At 37.7% G+C, this 19,596-nt stretch overlaps 1 protein-coding gene across 4 annotated transcripts in view; it reads right to left on the reverse strand.

Moving 5' to 3' along the window:
• Nucleotides 1-19,596, reverse strand: part of LAMA2 (laminin subunit alpha 2) — a 634,064-nt gene that overhangs the window by 264,656 nt on the left and 349,812 nt on the right. For 3 of the 4 annotated variants that reach the window (XM_058676547.1, XM_058676658.1, XM_058676722.1), the window contains exons 15-17: nucleotides 9,495-9,606; nucleotides 2,566-2,619; nucleotides 2,265-2,378 (exon numbers count right to left, since the gene is read on the reverse strand). In XM_058676547.1, the coding sequence (XP_058532530.1) occupies nucleotides 2,265-2,378; nucleotides 2,566-2,619; nucleotides 9,495-9,606 (280 nt within the window). The remainder of the gene's footprint in view (nucleotides 1-2,264; nucleotides 2,379-2,565; nucleotides 2,620-9,494; nucleotides 9,607-19,596) is intronic. The other variant, XM_058676596.1, reaches the window with a different exon arrangement.

The raw sequence follows: 19,596 nt of genomic DNA on the forward strand, positions 1-19,596 counted from the left end.
GCCCATATGGCATTCTAGTGCATGCAAGATGAGGTTTTAGCCAATGAGCCATCATGCTAGGCCCTAACATAGCAAGATGAGGTTTTAGCCAATGAGCCATCATGCTAGGCCCTAACATAGCAAGATGAGATTTTAGCCAATGAGCCATCATGCCAGGCCCTAACATAACATTTTATAGAGGTCCAGTTAGAGCAGAGGTGTGAGTTTTGCTCTAATGTCAAAAATTTAACTCAGTTGACTGACCATTTTATTTCAAAGCCAAGCTTGTCCTTACCCTATTCCGCCATCTTGATTCTCCATGAAAAACAGTTTACCTATAATTTTCATAAATCAGCTAGCTAATATGTGGGATGAAAAACTGGAAAAAATTAAAATTATGTTAGAAAATAAAAAGCCAAAGGTAAAAGAAAAAGGAAGGTTGAGCAGTAAGAAAGTCCATGCCACTGGTGTTGTGACACAGCCTAGGAACAGGTTGTCACACTGACATTTCCATTTCAAGTCCCCACTACTCCGTTTTAGATCCGGCTTCCTGGTACTATGGCAGCAGAATATGGCCAGTTGTTTATGTCCCTACTACCCAGATATGGGGTTCTTGGTTCTTGATTTTCAGCTGGCCCATTCCTGGCTATTTTGGGCATTTGAGGAGTACCAGGGCTGGGACCTTTCTCTCAATCTCTTCCCTGCTTTTGCTCTCCAACACTGTTTTATACGCAAATAAGTTTTTAGACAGACTGTCATTGATGTGCAGCATTTGAACACCTTTTCTTCATGGATTACACTTGAATCCAGGTGTTCAAAATGGAATATCAGTACTTGTTTCTCAACACCATTTCAGGGGAAGATCCCTTGACATTGTTTTACATTACTGCACCTGCACCAACTACCCAGGGATAGAGTACAAATGTTGTCCCTGGCTGCTGAATGGCAGACTCCAAACTTCTTGTTCTCAGATTCCACAGTTCTGTCACTTCTTTCTTGCAAAATTGTGCTAACAGAGAAAAATTATTCTAAGAAATGGCGTCTGTTCTGAGCACACCAACAAATGGACCAAGAACATATGGTATGGTGATAGGTTTATTTTTGTACTTTTTTTTTGCATCAGTTTTGAGTTGAATATTTCTTATTGCATGTTAGTAAAGTTTTTAAGGATAATTTGATATTTTTCCCAAGGTATATTTTAAAAGACTTGCGCCATAATTAAAATGAAAATTACTTTTTTTCTATTCCTAAAATGTTATTTGAAAAATCCACTGATCCACAAATTAAGGCGATCAGATTTTATATTGCAACACAGTTAAATAAAATCTAATATAAAGAAAACAGAAGAACATCCATAAACCTAAATGCAAATTACATTGAAACAAAAACTCTGAATTCTCATTTTGTATCTTCCCAGAAGCTTTTACGTAGCAGAGGAAGTGAGGGGAAATAAGCAAGTGAGAGAACATTAAGAATTACTGATATTAGAGTCTGCCTTAAATTCTTCAGGGAAATGAAAGCATGATATCCTCCTAACCTGGCACAGTTTCAAATGTGTTTCTGCAAGACTAATGCAATGAGAAGTGTTGTTTCTAGCTTCATGTCATGTCAGACAATATAAGACTAACATGTCCTTGAGTTAATCAGAATGATCTATTTGGCATAATTCTCCCATCCAAAGGCTTCTTAGCAGGATTGAAAGTGCTTTGCACTTTGTAGAGCTTACTTTCTGGTTAAAAGCACTGATTAATTGTAGAAGCAGCAACAGCTCTGATGAGTACATATATAGTATATGTATTTATTATTTTTTAATCTGTGCATGGCATTTTGAATTTAAATAAATATTAAAACTTCAATAAGATGCAATATGTTCTCATTTTCAATGTGAAAAAAACTGAATTATGCCTTTCGTAAGGTAATGTTTTATACTTTTCTTATTGTGGGGATATAAATCCTTTCCTACTTTAAAAGCACAGTTTACTTTTGGTAGATTTATGGGAGAGTGAAACCGCACATTTATGGTGGATACACATTTTGGTCAGTAGTTATGCTTTATGACACATCTGATTAAAACTCAGTTCTTAAGACTAATATGAAATAGCCTTTCCAAATACATGCTGGGGGACTGCTAATGAAAGAACAATGGCTGCTTCCACATCAACTCAAAGACCTTTGTTGAGCCACTCCTTGGCTCCAGTGGTTTTGAGGTCCTGATGGAAATACAGGGTCTGTAGAGCTATTTCAGCAACGCCGTTCAGTGATCTCAAAAGCAGCAAGGCACTTACCAGACATTCTGCAGTGACGTCATCACAGGATTCCGCATGACCAAAGCACTGACATGGTTCGCAGATGCCACCGAAAATAGTGCCATTAACCCTTCTGTGCCTTGGCCAACAAGACTGAAAAAATGTAAAGTTTTATTAAGTTTACAGGACTAAAAAAAGGAGCTTTTTTAAACAATAGAAAAAAAACACACAGCAAACTTAACAAGTGAGTCAACGCATTTTTCAATGCTGGTCAAAACATTGACATTGCTGAAACATAACTACAAAGCTATTCTTCTTGACACTGGAACTTTATACTGACCTTAGTGTTACTGGCAGGTATGAAATTAGAGGAAACAATAGCTTGGTGTCTCTTCTGAAATGGTAAAATAAAGCAGAGATATAAAGAATTGAAAGGTGACAGCTTCAAAGCAAAAAGCATAGAAGGGAAGTAAGAGGAAAAGTACTGAGGAAAAAAAAAAAAACAGCACGCACAAAAGAACTCTCCAGAGAATCTGAGGCTAAAACAATTGCCAGTATCATCCGGGCAATTTTGATCATCTGGAATGTGATCCCTTTCTCACAGTCCTAAGAACTTCACTTTCAGAAAACCTTTGATGGTCTGGAAGACAAGCTGCTCCCACTCTTACAATGAACAACATGAACGGCTGGATTCCTGGCATGTGCAATTTACCTACTTCACTCCGAATTCTTACGTTTTTGCACGTTTACAAAGAATAAGGTTGATGATTTATTTAGCATATATTACCTCGATTGCTTATAGTGTTCTTCTGCCGTGACTTGCTTATGTTGATCCCTTCTTCCTTTGAGTGGGAAACATTTCTTGGTATATAAGCACAATGCTATTTTGAGCAATATACTTGTATGTGTGAGAGTTCTGCATGGCTGGGCTGCTGACACCCCTAATTATGTCTCCTGTCTGTGTGAACTATGACAAATTTTAAGGGATGCAAAACCACTATGTGGCAAATACTGCTGTCCTCTCAGAACTTATGGTCCCCTTCATTGATCATTTCATTTTTACTTTTTTTTAAAGATTTACTCATTTTATTACAAAGCCAGATATACACAGAGAAGGAGAGACAGAGAGGAAGATCCTCCATCCGATGATTCACTCCCCAAGTGAGCCGCAACGGGCCGGTGCGCGCCAATCCGATGCTGGGAACCAGGAACCTCTTCCAGGTCTCCCACGCGGGTGCAGTGTCCCAATGCATTGGGCCATCCTCAACTGCTTTCCCAGGCCACAAGCAGGGAGCTGGATGGGAAGTGGATCTGCCGGGATTAGAACTGGCGCCCATATGGGATCCCGGGGCTTTCAAGGCGAGGACTTTAGCCGCTAGACAACGCCGCCGGGCCCTCATTTTTACTTTTTTAAGACTCTATTTCTAGATGACAAAACAACAAGATAGATTATATGCAGCAAGAATGGCTTTTTTCCCCCTAGTTAAGATTGGAAACAAGAAATAAATCACTAAAGTAACAAAGTAGATAGGATTTTGTTCAGTATGGTTAGAAAGGTTTCTTCTGCCCAGGACATGAGGACTTTAAAGTTTGAGCATCAAGAAGTAACATACAAAAATCGGGAAATAATTCACATCTGAAAATCAGGTGCACTTTCTCCTTAATTTGGTTTGTCTAGAATAGAAGGGGCTAATTTCCAATCCCTTTCTGATAATTTCTCCCCACTGAAGTGTTTTCCTCCCTAGATTGCAGAAATGCTTTCTTTAAAATATGCTCATTGACACTATGTTACCAGAGGAGGGCAAAGGTTAAAGGTCTTGAGAATGGGGGAAGGGTTGATTTATAGTTGTAGGGGAATATGTCCATAGGGTTTAAATCAATCAATCAATCTATCTATCTATCTGTCTATCTATCTGGTTGGAAGATCAGATTTACAGAGAGGAGCGACAGGAAGAAAGAGCTTCCATTTCCTGGTGCACTCTCCAAGTGGCTACAACAACCAGAGCTGAACTGATCTGAAGCCAGGAGCCAAAAGCTTCTTTTAGATCTTCCACGTGGGTACAGAGTCCCAAGGTTCTGGGCTGTCCTCCATTATTTTCCCAGGTCACTAATAGGGAGCTGGTAGGGAAATGGAAAAGCCAGGATATGAACCGGTACCCATATGGGATCCTGTCACATGCAAGGTGAGTTTGTGTGTGTGTGTATACATATTTAATACTCCACAAATGTATATCTCCTTCCACATCTTTCTTCAAACTCTGAACACCTTACACCTTACAATTAGCTAGTGGTTTTAGCTTGTTCATCAATTATAAGAGTAGAGTCATCAGCAACTACTTTTCCTTGGCCAAGTCTTGCTCTCCACACATCTTTACAATGTCTGTAACAGCAGGGGTGGCACATATTGAATCTGTCTTCTCAGCATGTTTCTTCAGTGATCATTTCCTTTTTATTTATTTATTTACTTGCGAAGTAGAGGGGGAGAGCGAAAAAAAGAGAAGGAACAGATACACATGTACACACACGCACACACACCCACACCCAAACACACCCATGCACACACACGCACACATTCATGCGCACACACTCATGCACACTCACACATGCACACATGCAAACACACACTCAATGCATGCACACTTGCAAACACGCATTCACACACGCACACACTCATGCACACTCACACATGCACACACTCATGCACACACACAAACACATGCACACATACTCATACACACACGCACACATACACACGGAACTTCCATCTGTGCTCTCTTCCCATATGCCCACAGGAACTAGGAGTACTAAGAAGGAGCTTAGTGCTAGAATTTAACCCAGCTCTCCTGTATGAATGGATAGTATACAATTCGAGGTGTCACCTGTTGCCTATATTCACTAACAGTACTACTTACTGTTATTAGTTTGCATTTGCAAAATGCAGATCAATCCACTCAACTCTCAGAAGTATAAATTATGTTCAATCCTCAGCTATATGGAAGACTGAGAATTATTCAGAAAACCCACAGACCACTAACTTTCCTCATTATAGCCTTTGTTTTTTTATTCTTAAAAGCTGTTTTCCTGGAGTCTAACAATGTGATGTGTGGGGAGCGTGGTGCTGCATCCGCTCCAACTGGGGGGCGACGCAGAGACAGACTGGGGGGTGACAAGGAGAAAGACTGGGGAATGAAGCAGAGAGTACGGGAAGAAATGTGGGAAGAAGGGTGGCAGAAAACGGGAGGAAGGGTGGCCGAAGAAGCAGGTAGGAAAGCTTACACCAATGGGGACAGGAGCTGCGGAGAGAAGGGTTTAAACGCAGCCGCTTTTGGCATTGAAGGGGTTTGGTTACAGTTCCGGCTTTTCCCAGACCCCCAGAGTATGACGCGGTGGCGGCGACAGTGGTGTAGTTGGTTAAGCCAATGACTGCAACAACAGCATCCCATGAGTGATGTTTGAAGAACTGGCTGCTCTAGTTTCAATTTAGCTCACTGCTAACACATCCAGGGAAGCAGCAGCAAATAGTCCCAGTGCTTAGGCTGCTGGAATCCATGTGGGAGAGCCAGAAGAGGCATCTAAATCCTGGGTTTGGCCTGGCAATGTCCAGTCCCAGATGTTGCAGACATTTGGACAGTCCATCAGGGAATTGGACATCTCCCTGTCTCGCTTTTTCCCTTTCTGTAGTGTCATCTTTCAAATAAATAATAAATCCTACAAAAAATATAGTCCTATAAAATTAGATTTTTCATTGAAATGTACATTAATTCAATCACATTAATATCAAATTACTATGTTTATCAGCACAATGTATTTTGCTTTTGCCCTATGACACTGAACAATGAATACATTTACTGCAATAGGCACACATGTCACAACCCAGAAAAGAAATCCCAGGTACTCCCAAATGGAATTCAACCATTTTAACTGGCATCTTAGCCCAAATATATAAAAATGCCTGCCTCTTTTTTTTCTATTAGATTTACTATCAGCTCAAAAATATGAGCTAATGTCTCAATAAAAATGACAAATACTCCTTAAGCATTATTTTCAATTTCTTACTTGTCTTTTAAAGAAAAATATTCAAAAAAATCTTTTTCTATGTCTATGCATCATTCCATTCTAATCTTTCCGTGGCCACTACCACATCATTAAAGCTGATCATGTTTTTCTCATCAAATTCCAGATAGCCAGTCAGTGGACAGTTCTATAACTGCCTTTTCTTCTGCTCTTTCATCATCCTTTGAGTCAGGTGGCTCTTTCTTCTCAAAAGCCTTATCTCACTTTCCATATCACATAGGGTTTGAGCATGATTATTTTAACTTAAAAATTATTTTATGCATTATTGGAAAAGCAGATTATAACACATTCTTTCTTGGGTAATGACATTCTGTTTGACAGTAAATGATGGTTTTGAAATAAATATCTGCGTTTTGATCAGAAAGACATGCTTATTCAAAGCTTGCACATTCTAACTCTGCATTGATATGAACCCTTCACTGGACTCCCAAAGCTAACATTTCTAAAGCAAACTTGGTTCCACCTGCTTCCCAAATCCTTCTCACCTGATTTCTCCAGCTCTGTAAATAGCGCTGCATCTAACCATTTCACTATTTCTCTCATCTATCACTCATGTTACGCAGTTCTTTCCTCTCCTCTATCAACACACATAGAAAATGTTACAGGTTTCCACATTACGCCATGACCTTATCACCAATTATCAATGCTATATTCCCATATGAAACACCTTCCTTCCTACCACTCCTGCCCTCTTCTAACACATTCGTCATACTTCCATCATAACAACTTTTACAAAAGTATAACTCAGATCATGGTGCTACTCTGCTGACACACTTCTGATGGTTTTTCATGAAATTCCGAGTTCTGAAGCTGCAGGTGAAGCTCTGCGTGGCCTGCCCCTTCGTGTCGTTCTTTGTCCCTGCACCACTGACATACTTGCCTCCTCATAGGCCCTTACAGTCTCCATATTTATGCTGCCTCCATCACCAGCTCTTTTTATACTGATCTCCATCTCATTTTCTAACACTCAGTTGAGATATCACCATCTCAAAAAAGTCTTTCCTGAAAAATTTGGAGAAAATAGATTCCTTTATCCGTGTAAATATACTCTTTCCCCATCTAATCTTTGCATATACATGTTAATATCTATCAAATTCTATCCAGCCTATTTTATCCTGTTTACCTTTTTCATGGCTTGTATCTATCTACACTGGCTGCCTGGCATATTATTTAGCCAAACAATAGATGTGAATTTTTTGAGTGTAGGGACTTTATGTTCATCAAATTAAACTTTATGTTGGTGATCTTGTCTCTAAAAATAGGCTCATCAAATAATTACTAGCTAAAGTATGAAAACATACAAGCTCCTGTAAAAATATTAGGAAAGCAAAAACATATTTGAAATATTAACTTTAGAGCAATCTGTAAGAAAGCTAGAGTGACTGGCTTTATAAACTAAGCTCAATTTGAAAAAAGGCAAATGAACTCAAAAGGGAAAGACTGAGTAACAGTGAGTTGGGAACAGAAAGTGGGGATAAAGAAAAGAAGACATGAGAAGAAATGAAGAGATCAGAGAAATCACTCTCCTAAGTTGCCAGAATTCCCGTATGTACTTTAAGATAGCTGTGTATCAAACAAGTATAACAGACACAATGAGCTTTTATTTACCCCCTTCGCATCTTTCTTCTTTCATCCTCACATGGTTTTCTGTTGTAATACATCTGCTACTGTTGCTCAGCATCCAACTGGAGATTATTTTTTCTAGACTTCTTTCCAAGACACCTTTCTTAGCTAGAATATTCACTCTTTATGTGATTATTATGCTCTTCCTATGTGCTGATCCATTAACTGTATGGTGCTGTGACCCAACTTTTCGTAGGTATTTGTTCTGTCTCCCTAAACAGATGATTTAGCTTTTTAGTGACAAGGATTTTGCTGGCTAGTGATGTTACATGAATAGTATTATATACTTTATCATATATATATATATTCAAAATGAAATGATTTCACAAAGTGGAAGGAACGAAATGTACGATCAGCCAAATAATGCTAACAATTTTATATTAAGTGGGCATTTTGGATTTATGAGTAAGTTGATGAAAAGGATTGGGGATGACTAATCTGGGAATCAAATTATTTATTACTCCAACTGAAACAAATTTAAGAGTTCAATGAAAAATGGTTGATTTAAAATCAAAACTGGAAGGCCCATAATAATAGCATGGGTTTGATTAAATAAACATACATTTTATATGTAAAATCAGATTGGGCCAATCTAGTTAATTCATAGGAATATTTTGAATATCTTTTCAATATGAATTTTAGATTAGTTGGTTTTTTTCTATTCAGGTGACTGTGAGTCATGCATGTGACCACACCATGTACCTTCTCCAGTGGAATGTATTATTCGCAGGTAAAGAGAAATGACAAAGGAACGCCTAGGGTATTTCAATAAATGGCATAATGTGGTAGTTTTCTGAAATGGGACATCCTGGCATACATAAAGTTTCCTTTTAAGCATGAGATTAAACAATCTCTTGTTTGAAAATTATGCCTCCTGTCAAGGAAATAATGTTCACCAGGTTTTAAATAAAGATAAATTTTAGAATTATCTAAAGTACATATAAGCTCCTCAAATTGGTATCTTGAAGTGATACATGGTAGTATTAAATTAAAAATTTAAGCTATTATAAATTAAAATATTAAGAATACATCATGTATCTGATTTATTTAGTTGTTACATAAATCAAAGATCTCAGAAAATTTTTAGAGCAAGGCATTTCTTCTATTTACTATATATTTGCATTCTGAAAATTATATACTTAGTTGATTGAACTTGAAATTTCTAGGAATACAGTAAAGAAAAATGTGTTATATGGGATTAAAAAATTGGAAAAGTCGAAGTTTTAAAAATGTGCCAATTTCCATATAACCACTCAAATGGACATGAGGGAAAATATGCTAGAATATTACTCTTTCATCATGTATCATGCAAGCATTTCCATGGGGAAAATCATTCATGGAAATATATTTTCTGCTAAAGCAAAATACTGATTAAAAAACACAATTTCAGGATAACAATATGTGGTTAGTACTCTCTTTGGAAGCCACACTTCCGCAGCCATTCATATTTCTTCTTTACCACTTGTTTGTACAAATATTGACAGAAAATAATGGACTCTTCTGTGAATAGTTTTTTAACAGCAATGTTGGTGGGACTTAGAACGCAGTAAGAAGATATTCTTGCAAACTTACTTCACACGAGGATCCACTGTACCCTGGTGGACACTGACATATTTCCACAGCTGTTGCAACACTTGCATCAGTAGGGTAGGCAACTACAGATTCCAGGTTAACGGAGCTCAACCTGGAGAACAGAGAAGCGTGGGTAATTAGGAAAATATGCTCTTTTGTGCTGTACATCTGGAGGCATGCCACTAGCTGCATGGAGCAATAAGGATAATAACTATCCATAACCTGAAGAAGCGTATCATTTCATACATTATTCAAAGTCTGCTCCATGAAAAACGCTGACAAGCTGGTTTGGTGGCCCAGCAGGTTAAGTCAGCATCTGGAATGCAGGCAACCTATATGAGCCAAGGTTCCAGTTCTGGCTGCTCTGCTGGTGGAGCAGCAGTACTCTACTAAGATGTGTGGAAAAACAGCTGACAATGGTCCAGGTACTCATCCCCCTGCCATCCACAAGGCAGACACAGATGGAGTTTAGGGCTTCATCCTGACCTAACCCTTTCCTTTGCAGCCATTTGGGGAGTAAACCAGCAGAGGAGGAAATCATCACAGCTCTCCCTACTTTCCATAACTCTTGCTTTCAAAGAAATAAATATACACACACACACATATATATGTATATTTAAAAGCTGACAGTTACCATCACCATTAAATGATGCAAAAATACGAGAATGCTCGTTTCTTGGTTCTTGGCTATGTAATTTGATTGTTTTTTCAAACAGCTGGCAGAAAGTTGAAAAGACTCTTAAAACAGAAAACACTGTCATGAATTTTTTTGTATTAACATTTAGACAAGAAAAGCAGGAGACTTGTTAATATTCAATGTCAAGTTTTAAGCTGAAAGAAACAATGTAGAAATTTTGTTTTCTGTTTCTCAGAGATAAATGTGTATGCTTCTAGTAGCTTATATCAGTAAGAACCATGTCTTTGATTTTGACTTAAATGTACACTTCTGTGGATCTATGGGCTTCATTTTATTGGCATTTTTATACAATCTGATGAGCTCAGCAGAGTAACTTATCATCAGTCACTATGTTACAGAAATTATTGTTCGGTCAAAACTGAAAATTTGAAACAACTTTTTATAGAACACACACAAACACAACCCATTATATAGATAAGTATATGTGGATATATACACATGCATATGCATATATATAATTTAAATACTTGTTACTAGTGTCTTACACATGGTTATCCATTTTTTTATAAAAGAAAAATTTAAGTTAATTATTAAGAAAGAAAATATCAGGAATCAAATGGACAAAAATTTGCATCTGTGAATATTTACTAGCCTTATAACTAGCAAAAAAATAATTCTTTGCCATCTACAAAATGGAGATAATATAAAAAGACAGAGATAATATAGTAGTTAATACATCATGAGCTTTGGTAAAATAATTAAATGAAACTACAAACAGAAGATCTAAACACAGGATTTAATATATGGTTGATTATAATAATACTAGATATTTTATTAAATTATTTTCAGTGATTGCTGAAATAGGACAAAAATTTCAAGACTAGTATCAGAAATACTATTCATAGCCCCAAGACATATTAACATATGAACATAGGTTTAAATAACTTTAACATTGTAAAACTAAATGACTACTCTTCTATTTATGGATTTTTAGCATGACTGACAGACCATCATAACACATTATACTCCTCCTTTAACCAAGTGACTTTTCCTAGAGCGTGCTTTGTCAGTCTGTTTCTCAAGAGTAAAGGTGTCTTTCATTTATCTGTGATTTATACTTAATAAAGACCCTTGCCAGCCTGAAGAGTCCATGTTGTAATCAAACCAGAGAATAAAATAAAGAACTCACTAGAAATTTTTTTTATTTTTTTAAATTTATTTATTATTTTTAATTCATTAATTACATTGTATTATGTGACAGTTTACTCAAAACGACATTTAACCAAGCTGTAAGTTTTCAGTAACAAGTTTCTAAATCTTTATGGCTTACACCCCAAACCTTTATCATCCTTAAACATGTTTTTTTTTTTTTAATAATGTTCACATTGTTGATTAAGGTAGGAATGGTTGAGGGTTAGGAGAAAGGGGGTGAGACCATTGCTTCCACATTTTTATTTTTCTTCTTCTTCTCTCTGGGGAAAGCGGATAAGGAGAGAAGGCATATCCAACTTCTCAGCTGCCTCAGTACCCAGGAATGGGGAATGGCAACATGATTCTATCCCAAGGTCCCCAGTGTGGAGCATGCTCTGAGGGTTCTGCTTAGGCAGGTCTGATCATTTTGAAATGCTGTTGTTCTAACCAGTCGAAAGTTGAGGAAACCTTTCCAAGGCCCTTAGCTGACATAGTTCAACTTAAAGTCTCCATTTGCACAGATGTTGACTGCTATTGCTTGGCTGGGTAGTTGATCAGCCTGCTATGCCCTCTTCCCCCTGCCACTGTACCACATGTCCTCTGCAGGCTCTAATGGACAGCCATAGTCTCCATGTGCATTTGACAATCACGACATTGTCTATTTTTGCCTCTAACCTAGTAACCTTGAACATGAAAAAAATGCTGCTGCTCAGATATCTATTTTCTTTTTATTATTTGAGAGTTATGTAACACAAAATTAATTCTGCATAACTTAGTAAATTCATGATATTGCTAACCAACCACCTCTCCGCAGATCCACAGCATTTTCATCAGCCCATGAGAAAACGTACTCATTAAGTCGTAATTTTCTTTTACCCTCTTTCGCTTCCTACAAGTCCCTTCAAATACCAATGAACTCTGTCACTATGGATTTACTTATTCTGGAAGTATCTTATTAATGACTCCACGGCATGGCAGATATTCATGGATGACACTTCCACTCAGCACCGTGTTTTAGAAGGTCATCTTTCCTGCAGTATAAATAAGTTCTTCACTACTTTTCATCACTGAGTAACATTTCATTGTGTGTATAATGCATAGTTTGCTTATCAGTTCACCTGTTGATGGAGAGAGGAAGATCAGAAGCTGTTTCTTTCTCTTTTTTTTTTTTTAAGATTTATTTATTTTGTTGGGAAAGTGAGATATGAAGAGGAGGAAAGACAGAGAGGAAGATCTTCCATCCACTGATTCACTCCCTAAGTGGCAGCAACAGCTGGAGCTGTGCCAATCTGAAGTCAGGAGCCAGGAGCCTCTTCCAGGTCTCCCACGCAGGTGCAGGGTCCCAAGGCAAAGTTTGGGCCACCCTCGACTGCTTTCCCAGGCCACAAGCAGGGAGCTGGATGGGAAGTGGAGCCTGCGGGGATTAGAATTGGTGCCGATATGGGATCACAGTGCGTGCAAAGCGAGGACTTCAGCTGCTAGGTTACCGCACCAGGCCTAGAAGCTGTTTTCATGTTTGGAAACTTCTGAGTTATCATATATAATGCTGCCATGAAGATTCAGAAGCATATTTCAGTATCGATTTTCAACTATTTTTATTAATACTTAGAAGCAGAATTTTTCTGAACACCACAGGATGGGGAAGAGAAACTAAAACTGAATTTTATATTTTTTGACACAAGCTGATGAACTACGCACTGAGAATAGTGATATTTTTACTTAAATATGAAAAAAAAATTAATGCTTAATAATTTATCCTATTTCAGGACATTTTAATAATTGTCTACCAGATGTTGACTGAATGATGGTAACAAATGCTTCACATTTTTGTCATCAGCTTATTAGGTATAGAAATTTCTATACTTTATTAGGTATAGAAAATTATTACATAATTTCAGCAACTTTTATACTCTATGTACTAACTGATCAGTATACTAAGTGACTCAGAAAGACAAATAACACCTATTTGCTCTAATTTAAGTACAGTGACTTTCCTGTCATCTATATATGTAGCATGTATCAATATAGCTTCAGTATGCTTTTGTTGGATGTAAAAATACATGGAGAGATGGAAAGATGGATGCATAGGTTCATGTAAGTTTATCCAATTAATAAGTACTTATATAAACAAGCAAATATTTACATGGAATACAGTTAAATTACAAATATACCATACTCTATGGTTGATGACACAATAAGGCCTACTATTCACATTGCAGATGAATAAATCCATGCAAATAAAAAATAAATAACATGTTTGATCTGACACAGAAAATAAATGAAAAGATGTTACAATTAGAGGCCAGTGCTCACTTGAATGCATTATTACCTCTGACTGCCTGGGAAGAATGGATTGATTTCATGATAGACACACCAGTAGGTTACATAAAAGAGATTGTCCTAATTTACTAAACATTAAATCACATAACTATATATAAAACATCCCAACATGTTCAATGTCAAAACCAGATTTGGGGCCTAGAGTAGTGGCCTACTGGCTAAATCTTGACCTTCCAACCACTGTGATCTGATTTGGGCGCCGGTTTGTGTCCTGGCTGCCCCAATTCCTTTCCAGCTCCTTGCTTGTGTCCTGGGAAAGCAATAGAGAAATGGTCCAAAGTCTTGCAATAGAGAATGGTCCAAAGTACCTGCACCTGTGTGGAAGAGACCCAGAAAAAGCTCTTGGCTCCTGACTTCAGATTGGATTGGCTCAGCTGTGGCTATTGCGGCCTCTTGGGGAGTGAACCAGCAGATGGAAGATTTTCTCTCTATCTCGTTCTCTCTGTAAATCTGCCTTCCTAATAAAAAATAAATCTTTTTAAAAAGACTAGATTTTATATCTTTTCCTATAACTGCAATGTCATGAAGCACTTAAATAGCAGAATGTTGAACTTGTAACTGTTATGAAAGGACTTTAGTGTTGTGACAATAAGGGGGAAATGGGATGGAAAATGAGGAAGGAGAGTAGAAGTGAGGAATTCCTTTATCTGCAAAATTTTTCCATGTAAAATAATTATAATAATTTAAAGAATAATTTTAATTAATAAGACATGCAAAACTTAAGGAAGAAATACTGTAAGTTTCAAGATGAAGAAATGAACACTTGATTAAGGAAGAATTGAAAACAGAGATTCAAAAATATTTTCAGGGAAATGCCAAATACCATTTGTCTTTTTAACAACAGCTGTTCTTCTCCTTAATCTGTGTAATCATTTTGGGCAATGAGAAATTGCAACCCTGAGATATATTTTTCAGACATATTCCATATTAGTATTCAGCTAGCTGTTTCAGTGTTCATTAGGTTCTGCTACTTGTTAAATGGGATTTTAATGCATTTAACAGTTTTAAGTGTTATTCATGAGAAAGCTACAGTTTATTTTTTTTCTTTCAATATGGTCATTTTATTTTTTTGAAATGTGACTGCATTCATTTAAATATATATTGTTGACAGCAATTAAGTACTGAAGTTTGGAAATGCATAAACTATCAAAGATCTGTGAAATAAGTCAAATGCTGTAGTTGGTTTCTCCTCACTAATATTATGACTTGGAAAAAAATCAGATACTCTGATGAATGAAAAGAAGGCAATTATTTAAGCAGCTAAGGACAACACTGAAATTACCTTAAAACAGTGATGTGGTAGTAACGTAAAGCTTGCTCTTTGTGTTCTGCTTTACAACATTTCCCATCAGAGTTTTATATGTCAGCCTACCATGAAGTAGCCACTATGACACATTACGATTTGGTACTCAAACTCTTAAATAATTGTTTCTGTTCTACCCACCATTTTTTTCATCTCAAAGATCTCTAATTTATTTCATTTAACAGGATATCACTTTGGTCGAATGACCACAAATATTTTTAATCCTGTGAAAGTATTTTTGCTTTTGTCAAAACTTAAGATGAATCAGAACTTCTAGACTCTGCCTTGTGAAAATTACACAAACTGTTATTAACTTGAGAATGTCAATTTTATTTTTTGAAAGATAGAGTGGAGGAAGAGACAGAAGGACTATGTTCTTCCATTTATTGGCTCATTCCCTGAACGGCCAGGACTAGCCGGAGAGAAGCCAGGAACTAGGAGCTTTTCTCTTACACAGGTGTAAGGACCTAGAGACTTGGCCTGTCCTCTGCTGCTTTTCCAGGCTCACCAGCAGGGAGATGGGATTAAAGAGGAGCAGCCAGGCAATGAACTGGCATCCATATGGACGCCAACATCACAGGCAGTGCTTTAAATTGCTAAACCACAATGCTGAGGCCATTGATGCTTTTTGTTTATTTGCGCATTTCAAAGGCAGAGTGAGAGAGAGGCAGCTAGAGCTCTTTTCATCCACGGTTCACTCCCCAAGTGCTCACAATAGTTGAGGACAGGTCAGGCTAAAGTCAGAAGCCCAAAGTTTGAACCATATCACCCATGTGGGTGGAAGGGACTCAGCCACTTGAGTCTTCATGTCCTATATCCCAGGATTACATTGCCGTGAAACAGATTCAAAAGTGGTGTAGGTTAGATTCAAACCAGGTGTCTGATCGGAGAGGTGGGTATCCTGGACAGCAGTTTCACCCATTGCACCACAAGGCCTGCCCCATTAAAAAATATATTATGTTTTCGTATTCATTTATTTTTTGTACTCATTTAAATGGCACAACAACAATGGGAAGGCAAGAGAGGGAGAAACAGTGGGAGAGAGAGAAAAGAGGAGAGGAGAGGGAGGGAAGTTGGGAAGAAGGGAGAGACAAAGGTCGATCATGTGTCCTCCATGAGGGCCTAGGTGAGAGAATCATTCAATGACCTGTCAGTGTGTAAGGGAGGCCATCGGACAGACAGCAATGGGTCCTCCAGTGTCAGTCCCACATTAAGTAAGGGAAGTAACTGATAGATTCTGATTCCGCTGAAGGAATTTATGCAAAAAGGCACATATGTAAAATGCTTACATAAGAACTCATGACTTCTTCCCTTGTCCTTCTAATGTAAACTGTGTACACTTTTATCCAACTACCTACTATATATATACTTTTAAAGATTCATTTATTTTTATTGGAAAGGCAGAAACACAGAGGAGAGACAGAGAGGAAGACATTCTGTCCGATGATTCACTCCCCAAGTGACCGCAGGGATGGAACTGAGCCAGTCTGAAGCCAGGAGCCTCTTCCGGATCTCCCACGTGGGTGCAGGGCTGCAAAGCTTTAGGCTGTTCCGACTGCTTACCCAGGCCACAGGCAGGGAACTGGATGGAAAATGGGGCCGCCAGGATTAGAACCGGTGCTCATATGCGATCCCAGTGGGTTCAAGGCGAGGACTTTAATCGCTATGCTACTGCACAGGGCCCAAATTATCAACTATGTTTTAATTGTATCTATCTGCCTTCCCTATGGCACTATGCTTTGAATGCAATAATCTCTCTATTATTGCATCATTATTGGGTGGCCTAGAACTATCACACCATAATAGTTGGCCCTTGTTACCTTTTGTTTTTGGTGTTCTCTAATGATACTTCACGTAACTGTAACCGAATCCAGTAAAGTAACTGTGTTTCATGTATATTCACAAATAAATAGCACACAAAATACAATGCTAAGAATAATACACTCAGCACTTGATGCAGCATAGATTTGAGGCCAATTATGATCTCAAAGTCACTGGTCGTCTAGGTATCATTTATTGCCTCCCAATTATGTGAGATAGTGAATCAGGTACCCTAAAGTCTTTTATATACAGTATGTGATCACTTCATCTTTAATCTTGAATGATAGAGATATTTCCTTGCTATTTTACAGAAGATAAAAACTGAAATTTAATGAGATACATGTGGAAGGTGCTCATTAAATGTTTACAGAATATCCTTGGGAAGCAAAGATAATTAAGAGGAAACACATGCAGGTCTCACCTGCTGCCTGGCTCAGAGTGTGTTGTGTAAGTTCCCTTAAGCTTTAACGTCATGATCAGTATACTTTCCTCGAAATGTGGTTGCCTGGATCATTAAATTCCAAAGGAAGAAGCATTCTGGGCATCCATCACCACAATCATAAGAGTTCTTTATTTGCATGGATTGTTTTAGACTACTTATAACACAATTTCTGTAAAATCTTTCAAAATATAAAAAGGCATTTTTCCTTTCAAATATATGTGCAAATATTTTGCCTGAAAAATACTGTGTATTGATTTTTAGGCCATAAAGACATATGATCTATTCAGGAGAAATTTGTAACGGGCTTGGTTACACTGTGATAACATTTCCAAGTGCTCAACGGCACCCTGAGCCTGGAGGGGACTTCACACAAGTCAATCTTTGTTCGGCAACTCAAAGATCTAAACCTCCAGAGTAGCTGGCCTCCCCGTGCTGTCCGGGTTTCAGGGTGTTTTGATCTTCTGGTTGCTGAATAAACTGCAGAAACTCTCACAGTGGTGATTCAATGTTGTTCTTCAGGGGCAAAAAAGTGATAAAGACACCTTGCTTGTGTGCATATTTCATTGGCTAACCCAAGTCATATGATCTCAAGGACTAGAAAAAAGCAGTATCTTCAAAGGATGAAACTGAAAATCAGGTGATTTTTAATGTGTCTGATAAGGAGAAAGGAAGCTATGTTTTGGACACAATTCTATATTTAATAGGTACCTTGAAGATCAAGGTTTCCTGAATTCAAAATCAAAGCAGTTATAAAACTCAAGATTTAGAAAACCCAATAAAGAAAGCTATACAGTTTTGTTAAGTTGATTTCTCTTACATTCTTAAAAGAAGAATGCAAAGTATTCTATTTTTCTTTTTTAGCTCATGTGTGAGAATGGTAAGAAGAAAAGCAATAAATTTCATTTAATGGGTCTCTCAGCCTTCTGGAAAAGACTAGCAGTATAACTAGTGAAAATCATAACTGCCTTATTTGAGATCTCCAAATCTTCAGGCTACTTGAAGAGAAACTCTCCTTAGGAATGGGGTAAGCTCCATGGAAACACTTCATGTTTGTATTCTGATTTGCCATTCACAAAATGATCTGGAAGCCCTTTAATTCCCCTCTTATAGTGACCTTCTAAAGCCAGCAGAGCGATTGTCTTCCTCCTCATTTCACAGAAGTGACTGAAGTCCACAGAGGTCAAAGCCATGCTTAGGCCAACAGCTATTAAATAGCTGAACTGAAAACAAAATTCAAAATCCTTGACCTGCAGCTTAGGTTTCCCTCAACTCTTCAATTCCATCATACCATGTAACTGGAAAATCTAAGCTCATCCACTGAAGAAACAACCACAGAAGTAAATCCTCTCTAAATGTCTTAAACCTGAAATTTTTCTGTGATAGCTTCCATTTGCTTGCACTTGCACACAAACAGTACACCAAGTCAGGAGCCGACTGTGCAGGACAGGTTGAAATCCATCTCAGTGATGTTTTACAAATAAGGCTCTATCTCCTCTGTCTAGTTCAGAGATGAATAAAATACAACAAGCTGGCTGATTCAGAATTCGTGCTGACTTTCAGTTCATCCAAAGAGGGCAAGAGTTTTAGACCTGACACTGGTTTTTCTCTTCTTGAATCAGAGATCTGTTGCGAGAGGTGACAGAAAAAGCCCTTGTATCAGCACACGCCGCCACGCCCGAGAATGCATCCCTCTTGTATTGCATAATCTCAGAAGACATCAAACTGAAATCAGTGATTGTAAGAGAAGTAGATACTGAAATTGTCTGACATAAATCAGGAGGAAATGTTTTTAGATTAATCTGTCTGAGAAGCAAATCTGACAAAAAAAAAATTAATTAAATAAAAAATGAAAAAGCCTCTAGCCACTTGGTCAAATTTGCTTGTCATTCATGTTGAAAGCTAGAGGACTCATCTCCTTGTACTGTTTAAACATCATGACAATCTCTATTTACAAATGGGAAAAACATAATTAGTTCCTAAGTGCTGCTCTCATCTTCATGGCATGTTTAACCCAGCTCCTAGCAGAATTGCCTATGCAAAAGAGAAGTATTGTTTGGCAGTGGCTCTGTTTACAAATCTGTAATTCTCCCCTTTGGGAAATGATAATGATGATTATACTTAGTTGAAATATTACTAGTGAAAGAGAAACTAGGCAGTGCAAGCAAATGATGTAAGGGGATAATATCAGCAATAAAATAAACACAATATCGGAGACATTGCTTTGATTAGAGTATGCCAAGTTGTCAGGTGGGAGTCACATCTGATCATCCAACTTAGTTGGGTATAGAAAAAATATCCCATCATATCTTGTACATTAGAGTAGAACAGCAGAAGGAAAAAGAGCTCCTGGGTCTGGTAGCCTAGTGTG

Source organism: Ochotona princeps, chromosome 1, assembly GCF_030435755.1.
Source record: "Ochotona princeps isolate mOchPri1 chromosome 1, mOchPri1.hap1, whole genome shotgun sequence".
Lineage (NCBI taxonomy): Eukaryota > Metazoa > Chordata > Mammalia > Lagomorpha > Ochotonidae > Ochotona > Ochotona princeps.